Source organism: Acanthisitta chloris, unplaced genomic scaffold, assembly GCF_000695815.1.
Source record: "Acanthisitta chloris isolate BGI_N310 unplaced genomic scaffold, ASM69581v1 scaffold10611, whole genome shotgun sequence".
NCBI lineage: Eukaryota > Metazoa > Chordata > Aves > Passeriformes > Acanthisittidae > Acanthisitta > Acanthisitta chloris.
The window spans coordinates 16,437-32,293 of NW_008656525.1; the positions used below are offsets into that span (position 1 = coordinate 16,437).

The 15,857-nt window shown below is 48.6% G+C and overlaps 1 protein-coding gene across 1 annotated transcript; it reads right to left on the reverse strand.

Moving 5' to 3' along the window:
• Positions 1-236: 236 nt before the first annotated feature.
• On the reverse strand, positions 237-13,660 carry PPCDC (phosphopantothenoylcysteine decarboxylase). The gene is made up of 5 exons (XM_009084370.1): positions 13,501-13,660; positions 7,336-7,431; positions 5,056-5,184; positions 3,197-3,365; positions 237-558 (listed from the first exon to the last, which is right to left on the reverse strand). The coding sequence occupies exons 1-5, from the start codon at positions 13,651-13,653 to the stop codon at positions 473-475; spliced, it is 633 nt and encodes a 210-aa protein (XP_009082618.1). The 5' UTR covers positions 13,654-13,660; the 3' UTR covers positions 237-472.
• Between the last annotated feature and the right edge of the window lie 2,197 nt (positions 13,661-15,857).

Consider the following 15,857-nt stretch of genomic DNA (forward strand, 5'->3'; position numbering starts at 1 on the left):
TACAGCCCAGGCTTTGGAGAACAGGGATAGTCCAAAACACACATGTTGGAAGGAGCTGGCATTATCCCCCCACAAGGATTTGCACAGCATTTTCCTCTCTGGAAGTTCTTGGGGAACCCACTGGAGCTGAAATACCTCCTGCAGCCTCCTCAGGATGGAGCACATGAGAACTTCTGGGGACTGAGCAGCCTTGGGAACATTCCTCCCTCTCTGCAAGGTACCACCTTTAGAGCTTTAAACACCACTTTAGAGTTTGCCACACTAAAGCAGCACATTCTTGGCTTTGGTTGTTCAAAGCCTGTGGTGATGTACCATAGTTCAGTTTGGCACCAGCTGGAAGACAACCGTTGGCTCCTTGGGTTGAAGAGCAGCTGTGTGTGTGCATGCCAGAGGTATGCAGGGCTCAGCTTCCTGCTGGCTTTATCTCCAAAGCCTCAGGAAGGCACAGAACCACCATTTACGTGCCAAAACATCAGCTCTGCCTTGGCACATGCAGTTCTTCAAGGCTCCTTTTAACTCTCTCCACGATGGTCCATACTTCTGCCATGGCACCTCGGCCTGCAGGGCAAGAGCAAAGGTACATGGTGAGATCCAGGAAGGAGGAAAATGTGCAAAACTTCCCCAAAAAGTGTGTGTGGAGCAAAATTCCCTCTTTCCCCTCCCTTCTCCAGCATCAACATTGTGTGTTTTCAGTATCTTGTTGAAATGGGCTTTGCCTATACAAAAGACTTGGTGAATCCATTGCATTCCCATGACTCTGCAGTTAGAGCTGTCCTGGATTCCCACCAGCTTGAACCTTGGGAGTAACTCTTGAAGAAGCCTGAGTGCTTGGAAATGGAAAAGCTTTTCCTTTTGGACTGCTTAGTTGCCAGATGAACATCTAATCTACACCTCTGAAATGCTTTAAAAGCTCAGGGTCAGAGTTTTAAGGCTAGAGATGATTAAATCATTTTGTCCAACCTTGCTGAATCCTCAGAACTCACTCCATTTGCTCCTGACATTTGTTTGGAGCTGAGGAATGATGCTTCTCCCACAGGATTTAACTCCATTGGAGGACTGAAAGGAGAGAGTCTATTGATTTTTTTTGTCCTGCTGGCTAATTGCTCTTATCATTTAAGATAAATGCCTTGTGCTCATCAGGAAATAGTCCTGGGAGGTTTTTCTTTCCTCTTTTCCCATTCTGTAAACCCCAGGAGGTCTGGAGCATCCTGTGGACAAGCTGCAGGCAGATTTGGGCCCTTCTCTTCTCCTAACCTCGAGGAGGAACTGCACTTGACAAGTGCAGCTGAAGAAGACAAACTCCCCTGCCTACCTCTGCAGTCTGGCAGAGCTCCAGCCTTCCAGAACCCTCCCAATGCCTTCCTCCTCCTCCACCAGCCAATTTTTCAACAGCTCTGGCAATTCATAGGTGAATTTTTAGGTTTAGCAAAGCCAAATCTTGCCAACCACAGCTACAGAAAGCTGCCAGCATGCCAGGCTTGAGAAAGCCAAGCATGATGGAGATAGTGCCAGCATGGAAACTTATCCAGTGAAGGAACCCAACTCCATTTCACTGGTTATTTTAACACTCTTTAAGCTGCATTTTCTGTCCAAACCCATGTGTTAAGAGAAACAAATGGATCAGCTAAAGCTTGGAACGCAGAAACTCAGTGGCAGTGGCTCCTTTCAGGGGGACCAACCACATGGGTTGAGGAAGATAAAGCTCTTCTGCAGCAAAGCAAACCACAGTGTCAACAGTCAAAACTGGGGCAAACTGAATCTTCTTTCTTCTGCAGCAGATGTGGGAGCTTTGCTACCTGCTGCTGGGGCAAAGCTCTGTGGGGATGGAACCCACAAAACCAAACTCAGTGTGGAAGGTGAAAGGCCTGAAAAGAGTGGGGAAGGGATGAAAAAAGTCAGTGGTGGTGACTAGTTCGGATCTTCAGAGAGGTGGAATCCATTACTGCCATAATTTCCCTCCAAACTGCCAGGAAAATCCTTGGGGTTTGCCAACAGGAAAATCTTCTTGTGAATTGACTCACAGACACAAGTGGAGTCGAGTCAGATGTGGTTACTCCTGCCCCAGCTATCCATGCCATCCCTCTCCTCCATCCCTGTAGGACTTTGCTCTCACAGTTGAGCTGGATATGAAGAAATTTGATGTAATCATGTCTAAAATCCCAGTGGAAGGATAATCATCCAGGACATTTCAACTGATGCCTCAGTTAGTTACTTGACTACTCTTACCTAATTGTAAATATTTCCTAGTTCTCAGCTCCAAACAAACCACTCTCTGGAGGCTTTGTACCTCCCTAAGGATTCCCAAACTAAGCCAGCCCTAGGATTTAACTGTGAAGGCCCTTTGAACCCCCTGTCTTTGCTACAAACTGTTTATTGGACTGACAGGTTAAAATCCTGCAGGGGTTGGAGTTGGTCCATGAAGTTAGAAGTATAGTACTATGCAAGTAGTAGCATGTTTGTATTTATGACTGCAGCTGGGAATTTGTCCAATAAAATCCTAATAAATGAGCAAATCCATTCATCCAAATGGTTTGTATCAAACCCTTTCTCCAACCTTCCCACAAGTCAAAATACCTTCATGGACATCATCTCCTAAAATGCAGATGAGACCATTTCAGTAGTGTTTAATTGCACTGCAAATGAAATCTATTGAATCTGAGCATGACAACTTCCCCCACTCTCCTCCTTCACCTCCCAGAGAAGTCTGATGTCAACTCAGAACTCCATTGAGAAGCTGCAAAGTAGCCCAGGCAACAACAACAACATTTAATGTGTGTCCAGCTACGCCCTCGGCCACATGTGCAAAGGGCTTTGCTCACTGGCTGCTCTCAGGGATAAGATTTTATCCTGATGACAGAGCTGAGGAACTGAGGCACGAGGAGAACAGCTCTCAATCACAGCAGAGGACGAAGTCAGGACACTCAAATCCCAGGCTGATAAGGCTGAGGGCAGAGCTTTCCTTCTCTTTGATCTCCTCTCCCCTTCAATGAGCATTTCTGGGCAATCTCAGGCTTGGATGGGCTCTTAATGCTACTCAGAAATTAATGAAGAGGAATAATAATAGATAGAGGGAAAAGCTTCAGCTTTGTACACCTGCAGTTGGATACCTTGGAGACTACGTGGCAAAGGAACACGTTCCTTTGGGATTTGAGGGTTAGGGTAGGGAGAGGGGCAGGAGCCAGGGAAAAGGACTGACCTTCATCTCCACACACCAGTTTCTTCACCACACAGGGGATCTCGGTGTAGCCAAAGCCTTTGAGCTGCTCCACCTGCCGAGCAGTGATGGGATGTTCCCACATGGCTGTGTTCATGGCTGGGCAGAAGAGCAGAGGTTTGCTCAAGTCCCACGCGCGGATGACACAAGTCTGTGAGAGAGGCCAAGACATGGGTTGGATTTCCTCCTTCCTTCCCAGCCCTCTGCTGTACAGGAGTGCTCTCCCAGCCTGGGTGATGCTTTGAGGCCAAAAGCCTCACTCTGTCAGCACAGCTGGGCTAACCCATGAGGCTGAGCCTCATTTGTATCACATTCCAGCCAAGCTCCTCTCTGAGGGGCAGGAAAGCTGAGGGAGGCTCCAAAGAGGAGAGATCCCATCCTGCTCATCCAAGCAAACAGCCCAGGCTGGAGCAAACCAAGCTGGAATAGGATGTGTGCAGCCTGCCAGCCCATGGGGGAAACAGAGAAGCTGAGGGGTGACCACAGATCCCTGGGCAACACCTTCAGAAAAGCTGCAAAACTGAACACTGGAAGTTAGCAAGAGAGTCCTTATGAAGGGATATGCCAGCTGGATCCATGACTCCTCACCAGGGAAGCACTGCTGCTTCTAGGATACAAGCAGAACACACCTGGGCTGCTGCAGGAGGTGCTGGAAAAGAACAAATCATCAAGCAGCTCCTGTGTGCTACAGGGAATCATATCCCAGTTATTACCTCAGCTCCTTAGAAAGAGAAATGCTGCTTGTTCCTGACACAATATCCATCAGTTTTCCCAGGCCTAGCAGCATTTCAGTCGTGCCAAGGAGCTCCCCAGGGAGCAGCAGTCCCTGGTGCTGGGCTGTGCCCATCCTTGTTTATGTCCTGTGACTTGAACCTTCCCAGCTCAGGGAAATCTGCTGGAATCTGTTCTAAGCTGCCAACCAGCACCTCCAGCACTTGCTTTCCTTTGGAGGAGGAACCTCTTCCCTTCACAAGGCTCTCTGAAAAGCCTGGCAGGAATCTGTGAAGCCATGAATCCCTGACATCCTTCCTGGGCTCTTCCCTCTGCTAAATCATCACTCCATGGTAGTGAGGGGCCCCAGAAGGACAAGACATCAATTGTCCCTTCCACAGCTCTTTCTGGCTCCTCTCAGATCCCTAGAGATCTGCTCTGGGTGGATTTTGTTCATTTATAGGTTTTTCTTACCCAAAAGGTTGTCAGTCATGCAGATCTTTTGTGTGGTTAATGCCTGGCCACAAAGCATTGAGCCCTGCTGAAGGTGCCCAGCACCCAACAGAGAAGCATATTCTCTTTTAATACACCTTTTTGATTAGCCTGAAGAGCCTAAAGAGCACTTGAAATACCAAAACACCAAGCCTGAACAAGCAAAATACTCCGTAGCTGAGACTGGAAGGTGAGTGTGAGCATGTTTGAATGTTAGGTGAGGGAGGAGGTGAGGAAGCAGGAAGTAAACAGTTTTATCTGATCTCGCAGGTGTCTTTCCAGATAGCACTGAAAAAATGCAGAGAGGAACTCAAAAGTGAGTGTGTGTGTACACAAAGGATAGAGAGAGGATGGAGGTAGAAAGAACTATCACCCTCCAGAAAAAGCAGGAAAGGCACAAATCAGGGACTAGGAAATAAGGGAAGAAACTGAGAGCTGAGGACTGGGAATGGCAGTGGATGAGGGAAGGAGAGAACCACTGTTTGAGAAGAACCATCCTGAGGAAGAGAGAGACAAGCAGATGAAGTGGGAGCAGAACATGCAAATCTCACTGTCTGTGATGCTGCAGAAGCACAAGTTTCCAGGAAGGAGAGGTCAGACAGATGTAGGGGGTGACAGGAGCGGTACTGGTTACTCACCAGGAGGTTGTCACAGATGCCATTGGCCACCTTTGCCAGCGTGTTGGCATCCAGGGGTGCCACCACCATGAGGTGAGCCCAGCGCCGCAGCTCGATGTGCAGAACAGGGTCTGAGCGACCTTTCCACAGCTGCAGGGCAGGGAGACAGCATGGACATCACCAAACCAACCCCACAGGGAGTGCTGGGAGCCTCACCAATCCCACCCCAGCAAACACACTCCTGTGGTTAGGAGGCACAGCTAAGGGATGGCAGAGATGTGTGGAATCTGATGTGTGGGATTCTCTCCCTGCAGAGACAGTTCACACCTCTGACAGCCATAGGTTTCACCTCACAGGAAGGAGTTTTCCCCATCCACAGCATCCCTCAGCTATGGAATTATTCCTAAGAGCTCCCTCAACATGCTGGAGCAGAGAGCAGAGCTCCATCCTACCAGCCAGCACCAATCCAGGGTTACATTTCCTGGAGAACCCATGGAATTTATAAGTTTCACACTGAGGTGAAGCTGTCCAGTGGCTTTTAATGAGGTTTGCACCCCTGACTGCACAAGGCAATTTAATTAGGATGCACTCCCCTACTCACACTCACAGCAGCAAAGAGAAACCTCTGAGGTACTGCAGGGAACAGTCTTGTTGGCTTTCATTGGGATGGAAGAGGTTTGGCCAACTAAGTATTTCCCTCCTCTCTTGGCTCTTAGAATTATGGAATGCATAGAGTTGAACAGACCTTAAAGCTCGTTCCATTTCATCCCCTGCCATGGGCAGGGACACCTTCCACTAGCCCAGGTTGCTCCAAGCCCTGTCCAACCTGGCCTGAAACACTTCCAGGGATGGCACAGCCACAGCTTCTCCTTGAAATACTCATTCTTGAGTGAATATTTCTATTTTCACTAAAGTCCTGAGTTGCCCGATAGAATCCTGAACTTAAGAGCTCAGCAGCAAACAGCATCAGGTGCTTAATCCCCAGAGGACACACAACCACAGGCCAGCATGGGGTGCATCAGGGCCACAAACTGCTCCTTCTCTGAGTCATGGGAAACCACAACAAAAAGACAACATCCGGGAAGCTGGGGCTTCCTGAAGCCCTGTCCTACCTCCTCCACTCACTTCTGGTTTTTAATAGTAGCACTGAAAATGGTATTGTTATTGTCAGAGTGAAGTATCTCCCCAATAGATGCTGAGCAGGCTCATTTCCCACACTAAGGGCTCAGTGCCTGCTCTCCAGAGTGCCAGCAAACCTCAAAGCTCGACCTGTACCTTCTACCACCCCACTCAGGGCTCCTCAGGAATAACTGCCTGGACCTGTAGCACCTTGGGATCCAGTAGATCTCCACCAATCTACTAGACCAGCCAAAAAGCTTCCTGGCTGTTGCCATTGGCATATCTCTCTCCACTTGCAGCAATGCTCATGTGTGAGTGCATTGGCAGGTGCAGTGGGAAGAGTAGAGCATTTTGTCCTTGGATCAGTACTGCAAAGTAGAGATAAGATGTATGGAAAAACAAACCTTGCTGAATCTACAGCAAACCTCTTCATACTCAAGGATGCTCAGCAAAACCATAGCCAGGAGAAAAAGGCATTTCACAGCATGGAGAGCTGTTGACAGCCCTGAGAGCTGAGCATGGAGCTGCTGCCTGTGTGACAAGCATGACTCACGCCAAGCACCACACACTCACCACAGCTCTGCAGTGGCTTTCTTGACATTTCCTGACACTCCTCTCCCAGCAGCTGAGCCCAGGGACCACTGTCACCCTCTCTGCCTGCAGTAGGACTGCTGTGACAGGAAAAAATCCTCCACCCCAACAGCACAGCTTTCCCTTCCTCCTGGCTCACAGCATGTTCTTCAAATGTCATTTTCCAAACAGACATTACTAGACCAAAGAGGTGAGTCTTGGCCTAGGATTTTCAAAAGAAATAACTGTGGTTGCTTGCAAAGAAACTTAGAGGACTCATAGTTCCATAGACTGTTAAGGGGTTGGAATAGACCTTAGAGATCATCCAGTCCCAACCCCCTGCCCTGGGCAGGGACAACTCCCACCAGAGCAGGTTGCTCAAGGCTTTACCCAACCTGGCTTTGAACACTGCCAGGGTTGGGGCAGCCACAGCCTCCCTGGGCAACCTGTGCCAGTGTCTCACCACCCTCACAGGGAAAACATCTGCCTAAGATCTAATCTAAATTTCCCTCTTTCAATTTCTCCCCATTGCTCCTTGTCCTGTCACGTTGCTCTGAGGTATCCACACAACCTTCTCTTCTCCAAATGCTTCTACATGCAAGAACAACTCACCTGCCACTCATCTTCATCACTGTAGAGGGGGACAGGAATCTCCCGAGTGTTGTAGAAGTGCTTTGCTCTCTCAGTTGTGACCACCTTCACCTCGAGCTAAGCAGAAAGAAAGACCAATGGTTAGACTTGAGGACAATTTTCCAAGCTCGGTGGCTTCTCACAGGGCTTTCCCTATTCCCAGCTGACAGGCCAGGCCACCACAGGTATCCACAAGAGCCAGAGACTCATTCCATGCCAACCTACACCTGGCAAACATGTTCACAGAAAGGACAGCAGTGAGGACAGTGCAGCTGGCAAGGAGGTGTAGCTCGGCACAGAACTTCAAAGGGACAGCAAGAAGCAGCCAAGCAGAGCCCTGTGAAAGATGCCCTTTCATCCTCAGCCACACCTGCCAAAGGGAGGAGAAACCTCAGTGGATTCCCTGAGCCACACTGCCAAGGGGGAATGCTGGCATGGATTGCTCTTCCCACACTGGAAGCCAAGAGGAAGCTCAGTGCTGAGTGATCAAAAGAGCTGCTGAGGGCCAGCACCCACCTCTGCTGCCCCAGGATTCTCAGGGAAAAGCAGCTTTGGAACACAGAGTAGGATTTCCTGGATCACACTGTGCACCTGTCTGTCTCCTCCTGCACCAACTTTCTCTCTCTCTCTCTCCATGATCTCCTAGCCCCAAAGAAGCTACAGACTATGGGATGGTACTTTTGAAAACAGTGTTCAGGAGACTTGCTGGTCTTTCCAGAAGCAAGTTGGAGCTGTCTGTTGCAGCCATCCTTCCTGTCAAGGTGAGATGGGAAGAAGAAAACCTCTGTGTGGGTATGTTCCTAGCACAGGGTGCAGTAACCCAGTGGCTCCCACAAAGAGACTGGGTGAAAGGAAGGTTCTCTCTGGAATCTCAGACAAACCTGTCTGCCCTGCTGAAAGCTACTGGAACCTTCAGCATTGGCATCTACTGGGGAAACCGTGTCCCATCCCTCAGGTGTTTATCTGACACACACACACTTGGAAGGTGCTGGGGTGCCCTACGACACGTGAGCCTCTCATTTCCTCCTGCACACATCTTAACAAGTGGGAAAAGGTTGTTTTTTCCTGCCTTCTACATGTGGTGTAGCTCTGAGAAATGTTGCCAACAGCTCCTGTCACAGGCAGTGAGTCAGAGGTGCCAACACCAGATCAGCCCCAAAGCACAGCCAGTGTCCCAGTGGCTCTGCATGCCCTGAACACTCATCCAACTGGACTTCCACCCTCAATGCCTCACAAGGCTGCTCCTTAAACCAGTCAACAGCCAGGACAACACATGCAGGGAGCACTCTGAAGACTGCTAATGTGGAAGATGCACCTCAGGCCAATGATGACAGTAAGAAAAATCCCTTTTCCATGGTATTTTCCACTTTCAGCCACTGCCTGCTGCTTCCAGCAGCTCATAGAACCCACTGTGTGGTTCTGTTGGCCCAACAGAGATGGGGAGAAACTAGCAACTCCTTCCTGCTGGAAAACTGTGGCCTGAGGTAGAACATTGATGAAGCAATCAGTGTGTGCATCCCTGCTAAAACCAACTGCTGGAACTTCCAGCCTCCCAGGAGTTCTCTCAAACAGCAGCAGCTGATGGGACAAATCATGTTCTCCCAGCTTCCAGCACCACTGGGAATGAGGCAGTGTTGATTCCCTGCATTCTATAGGAGCAGAAGAAAATCCCAGCCTTGGCCTACTGTGGTCATTGGTAATTTTCCTAATTTCCTGAAGGAAAAGTGCTGGGAAAACATAGCTGCACATGACAGGAGCTTTTGGTACTCTGTTTCTTTGCCTCTTCCAAATACCTGTTCTTTTCCAAGTGGCCCTGACTTGGAATCACAGCTGGCTCTAGTGTTTTGGAGTGTGAAGCTCACATTCACAGCCCTGAGGTGGATTGTTTCCATGCAAACCTCAGCCCACAGGAAGCAGCTCAGAGCCACACACCCCCAGGAAGGTGCTAGTGCTGCTCTGTGCTGCACTGTGGGCTCAGGTGAGGTGTGAACTTCACAGGCTGCAACAGAGCATTTCTTTGGGGATTTGAAAGAGCAAGGTGCAGTTCGAGGAGGACTATCTGCTCCCTGAAATGGGACCATTAAAAATAATATACTTATTTCTGCCAAGATTAAGCCCAGGATTAGGGAATAGCTCTGGCTGTCGAGCACTGCATCCAAGACACCACCAGCCAGAGCATAGCAGAGATCCCTCTGCTCTGTTCAAAGGAGGCTGAGTGCTGCTGACCCCACCATTCCCCCAGGAAAGTGAAATATTCTCCCTCATTAAGGTCTCCTGCTGGGGTGGGCTCTGCTTCTCTTGTTCTGAGCAAGTCTTTCAAGTCCCTGCAGCTGCACTGGAAAGAGATGAGTGTTCTCAAGATCACTTTAGTCCACAGAGGTTTTTTTCTTTCTATTTACCTGGCAAAGGCTCTGTTTGCCCTGTGGGTTCCTTAAACAGTGAAGGCAGTCTAGCCACACTCAAACTCCTTCACTGGAAACAGTTTACATTAGCTTTAGATTAGGTTTTGGCACGGGCCACTTAAGTAAAATCTCCCAGATAAACTTTACTGCAAAACTGCTTCCCTGTGTTGATCTCTGCTAGAGGATTCTCCTGGCACAGCCCTTACTTAAGGGGGTGTGTGTCTGATTAATTTTTAGTAACCTGCTCTGTTTTAACAGCAAGACCTTTCCTGACAGCCCAAGAAGAAGAGAATAAGCAGCTCCTCTGTCAGCTGAGGCAGGGCCTACCTGGCAGGTCCACAGTGGAAAGACATGGTGTGACTGAAACCCAGCAGACATCCTGCAGCTTCAAGAGCAGAACATCTCACCCACAGAAAAGTTTGTCCTTTCTTTATCATGGAATCACAGGATAGTTTGGCTTGCAAAGGAGATGAAGGTGATCAAGTTTCACTCCCTGCCATGGGCAGGGACACCTTCCACTAGCCCAGGTTGCTCCAAGGCCCATCCAACCTGGCCTGGAACATTTCCAGGGATGGAGTTTATCTGAACAACCTGTGCCAGTGCCTCACTACCCTCACAGGGAAGAATTCCTTCCCAATATCCCATCTAGCCCTGCCCTCTGGCAGTGGGAAGCCATTCGCCTTGTCCTGGCACTCCAAAGTTCCTCTCCAGCTCTCCTGTAGCCCTTTTAGGCACTGGAAATGGCTCTAAGGTTTCCCCAAAGACTATGACTAACCAATATCCTGCCAATCTGATTTTTGCCATGGTGTTCCTGTCAGGCCAGTGAAAAGTTCTAGGGATCAGGTGTGTGCGATGCTAAGACACTATGCTCTTTTCCACCACACCAGGGGCAAGGGCAATGACCTGAAAGGTGTAAGATGCTGCCATCTAAATTTCCCACATCTCCAAAGAGGCAGAAGCAAAGGCAGTGGGATGTAGTCCCACCCACTGGCACCCTGGAGGAGATGTTAATGAACAGCCAAGTCACTCTGCCAAGTTGTTCTCCACAGACCATTTCAGCCAAAACAATCTATTTAAACTAACCACTCTCCTTTCAAACCTCTGACCACATCTCCTCTGGAATCAAAGCTTTCCTCTGCTCCTGCCCTGCCTCCACCGAGGGCTTTGTAGAGTTCTGCTCCAGCAGTGAAGAAACTGATGCAAGAGCCTTGTGCAGGACTCACCAAACTCCATGAGAAAGTGACACTGACTCAGCAGGCCTTGAAATCACAGCAGAAATGAGGAAACAAACAATTTAGCTGAATAAACAAAGTGTTAGAAACTTCTAGACATTTCACTTTTGCTTTTTATGCACCTAAAAAATAAAATCAATGGCCACAAAGCCTGCACTGGATGTCCCAGACCTGCACAGAGAGTTCGAGTCCAGATGTCTGCAGCTTTGAATTAGGAATCAAACTGAGAGAAGGAAAGGGTTTGACCCACATTCCTACCACGGGTCATCTCCATTCTATCTGGCACCTACACACAAGGATGCTCCAATGTTGGGACCTGGCTAGCTGAGGAGCTGTAACTTGAGCAAGTTAAAGGAATGCTCAAGCAATTTAAATAAGACACAAAATGTAGGTCTTGCTGACCTTGTTTCTGGCTTCAAGCATTCCTGTGGCTTCAATCCATCACTTTATAATGGTCTTGTTTTCTCCTGCTGCCAGGGTTTTTAGGTCTGGTTATTATTACAGTCTTACAGAGAAGTCGTTTTGCTAACAAGCTAGAATAGTGCCACTAATTATCTTCTCATATATACTATGTAACCCTTGCTATCAGTTTCCCAGGATGTGAGAGTGGGATACAGCTTAAAATTGTAAACTATCACAAGTAAGAATTGTACGTTTGGCCAAAGGGAGGAACCAAACAAAAATCATGTGATCAGAGCGTGGCTGCATGTACAGGAGACTTTATACTATAAAAACTGTTAGGTGACCATAATAAAATTGGCTATTTTATATCATACTGGTGTGCTGTAGTCCGTTACTCAAAAGGACCCCAACAATTGACTAACCAATATCCTGCCAATCTGATTTTTGCCATGGTGTTCCTGTCAGGCCAGTGAAAAGTTCTAGGGATCAGGTGTGTGCGATGCTAAGACACTATGCTCTTTTCCACCACACCAGGGGCAAGGGCAATGACCTGAAAGGTGTAAGATGCTGCCATCTAAATTTCCCACATCTCCAAAGAGGCAGAAGCAAAGGCAGTGGGATGTAGTCCCACCCACTGGCACCCTGGAGGAGATGTTAATGAACAGCCAAGTCACTCTGCCAAGTTGTTCTCCACAGACCATTTCAGCCAAAACAATCTATTTAAACTAACCACTCTCCTTTCAAACCTCTGACCACATCTCCTCTGGAATCAAAGCTTTCCTCTGCTCCTGCCCTGCCTCCACCGAGGGCTTTGTAGAGTTCTGCTCCAGCAGTGAAGAAACTGATGCAAGAGCCTTGTGCAGGACTCACCAAACTCCATGAGAAAGTGACACTGACTCAGCAGGCCTTGAAATCACAGCAGAAATGAAACAAATCATTTAGCTGAATAAACAAAGTGTTAGAAACTTCTAGACATTTCACTTTTGCTTTTTGTACAACTAAAAACTAAAATTAGTGGCACAAAGCCTGCACTGGATGTCCCAGACCTGCACAGAGAGTTTGAGTCCAGATGATGCAGCTTTGAATTAGGAATCAAACTGAGAGAAGGAAAGGGTTTGACCCACACTCCTACCACGGGTCATCTCCATTCTATCTGCCACCTGCACACAAGGATGCTCCAAGCATCAGGAGCAATGGAGAAGAGACAATAGCCAAGCTAATCCAGGAAGGAGAGGATTAGAAGATCTGCATCTGACTCTGGGCTGATCATCCCTTCCTTCATGTCATTTTGGTTTGTCCTTCTTCCTTTAGTCTGGGACCTGTGGCCTTGCTAATCGATTCAGGTCAAGCAATAAATCAACTGAAGCCTCTCTTTGCAACCCATGCCTCACCTCCAGGATCCTTTCCAGCTTGGATATCAACATCAACCAGCTCAATCAGCACCTCATCTGCCTCTACATCAATGCATCCACGAAGTAAAGCCTTCCAAATCATCCTAAAGGATCTCCATGAAGGAATCTAACCAATATAGCTGCATATTTAAGTGCAGCCTCCTGCACTTGCCACTCTTTTGAGTTCACTGTGCCAAAATACTTGCTTCATTGCTGGAAAGTTTCCTCTGACTTTATTCTCCAGCAGCAAAGAGCACATTTCCCTCCCTGAGCAGTCACCAGTGGCCTCTGCTGGGCACCATTGTTACTCCAGACAGGAAAGAGTAAAACAAACACTACAGAGACACATAGAGCAGCTTATAGCTTCTATTTCTGGTTTTCCAAGGTCTGCTTTCCCTCCCTTGGTCAGACAGCAGTGTTTGTGTTTGGAAAATCCACTTCCCACTGAGGGAAACTGCACTGTCCTGAAGAATTCAAGTCCAGAAGCACCACCTCTGTCTGGAGCCACATCTGATAATCTGGTAGACAAGGTCAAGTCCCAGAATAAAACCACCCAAAGTTAAGACCTTTTCAAGTGTTAAATGGCAGGAAAACCAATAATCCTCCTCCAAGAAATTTTCAAACTAAAGGGCTCCTAGGAGGAACGTTTCTCCCTGCAGAACCCAAGCGATCTCTACTCAAAAACCAACTTTACAGAGCTTCACCAACAGCTTCACTCACCCCAGGGATTTTCAGCAGTTCAGCGATCAGCAGGGGCAGCTTCAGGGCAGCCACACTCCCAGTCACCCCCACCAGCACATGGAATGTTTCCTGTGGCACAGATGAGCTCTCTGCTGCAGGAATCCCTGGTTCAGGCAGGGAGATGGGCTCCATGCTCCAAATCCAGCTCTGCAAGCAAAGTAGAACAAAGGCCCTGGACTAATGATTCCCAACATACCCCCAAGGTCATGGATCTGTGCCTGGACACAGAGCAATCCAGGACACTCAGAGCCCAATCCACATAGCTTTCAAGCACCAACAGATCTCTTAGTGCACTTTAATAATTACAAGTTTCTCTCAGGTATTGGTTAACAAACCCCTAAAACCTGGGCTAGGAGGCCAGGAAAGAGCTCTGGTAAGGTACCAAAGGGCTCTGATAAGGCCTTTAGCCCCCCAAACCAAAGAAAATACACTCTGACCCATTCAACACGGGCCAGAACTTACAAAAAATAACCATGAGATGTTAAACATGGCCCAGAATTCACAATAAATCCCTTTCACTCCCAGGCACACAACCCCTAGCAGAGTTGCTTTCTCTTTACACTCTCTGCTGAGTGAAAAACTGCAGGGAGATGTCTTAGTAATTAAAACTTTGGGGCCTAGAGGCAAGAATTATCCTCTTCCTTCTTACTGTATTCCTAAATACTTACAGTACCACTAGGAATGATTCCCTAGATCTTCCATTCAAGTCTCCGGTTTCCTCCCAGCTTCCCTGTGCTGCTGCCACACCAATAAAACCCACAAATGACTTTTCTGGTTGAGGAAAAACATTTGGAATTGTCACCAAAATCTCTGCTTAATGAGTAATTAAGAAAGAGTAAATTCAGTTCTTGGAAAACCATGATATTCAGGAAAGTTTATTCCATTTCAGTGTCCTTGTTATTCAGAGTTGCCTAGAAGCACTTCGAGTGGAACAAAACCAAGAGGTTTAGGCTGCTCTTCTTTTTGGGACCAGCTTGGATGCTGGAGTGAGAGGACTGGATTTCCCCAAGGAGAGGAATTTCATAGGATCACAGCTGGGTTTGGCTTGGAAGGGAAATAAACTTGGGATCCTTCATGATCACATGGAATTCTGCCCCTCTCACCCAGCACACCACCAGCATCTCCTTTTCCCACTCTCTGCTTGGAATTCACACGTTGAACTGGAGGTTCCTCACTGTGTTTCTAACAAGCATCACCAGGATAACAGCCCAATTTCAGCTTAGCTGATTAGCAAAGGTGATTAGAGGGGAGGAAAGGCAGCAAGGGGGATTTTAATGCCACCACCACCACACTTCACATGTAGTTTAATCACAATTAACATTGTCACAGCAAGGAAAACATCCTCAGGATGTTTGCTAAACTTCCTTTATGCTTCCTAAATGACAATTCACTCACTGAAGCATCCACAGCTTCAAGCCTGGGGAATAACAGGTAACTTTTTGAACAGCCAGCTTTCAAAATGGGTTATAAAGGATAAAAATGATTATAAAAACGCTAATAAAAGCTGCATATGTAATAAAATAAGGGTAATGATGATAAAATTAAGTGCTGGCTCACGCTTTCCTCTTACCCAAACAGCTGTGGGACAGCAGCCACGAGACAACCAGCACTTTACAGGCCTTTAGTTATTGAAAAGAGGTTTTTAACGCGATGGTTACGCTGAAAAGAGCTTCGAAAGGCCTTCGAAAGGCTGCGAGGGAACGACACGGCACCGGGAACTACCGGGAGGGGAAGAGGGAAGGAGCAGAGGGAGTGGGAAAGAGCAGAGGGACTGGAAAGGAGAAGGAGCGACCGGGAATACGAGGGAGGCACACCGGGAGGGACCGCGAAGGACCGGGAGGGAGCAGAAGAAACCGGGAGGGATACCGGGAAGGAGCGGAAGAATTGAGAGGGAGCGGGAAGGACCGGAGTGGAGACGGAAGGAGCGGGAAGGACTAAGAGGGAGCGGGAAGGACACCGAGGGGATCTGAAGGGACCAGAAGGGACTGGAAAGCACCGTGAGAGAGCGGAGGGACCAGGAAGCACCGGGAGGGAGCGGAAAGAACACGGGGAAGGACACAGGGTGGGGAGCTGTGAGGGATGGGAGGAGGAGCTCGGTGGGAATCTGGAGAGAACGAGAGGACACCGGGAGAGGAGCAGGAGGAAGCGGGAAGGACACCGGAGGGACCGGGAAGGACAGCGGGAGGAGGATGCGGGGTGGGGATCTGGAGGGAGTGGAAGAACCGGGAGGGAGCGGAGGAAGGACCGAGAGGGAGCGGAAGGGAAACCGGGATGGGACGGACCGAGCGGGGCCGGAACTCGCGGGGCGGAAACGGAAGTGCCGCACGGCGCGCTGA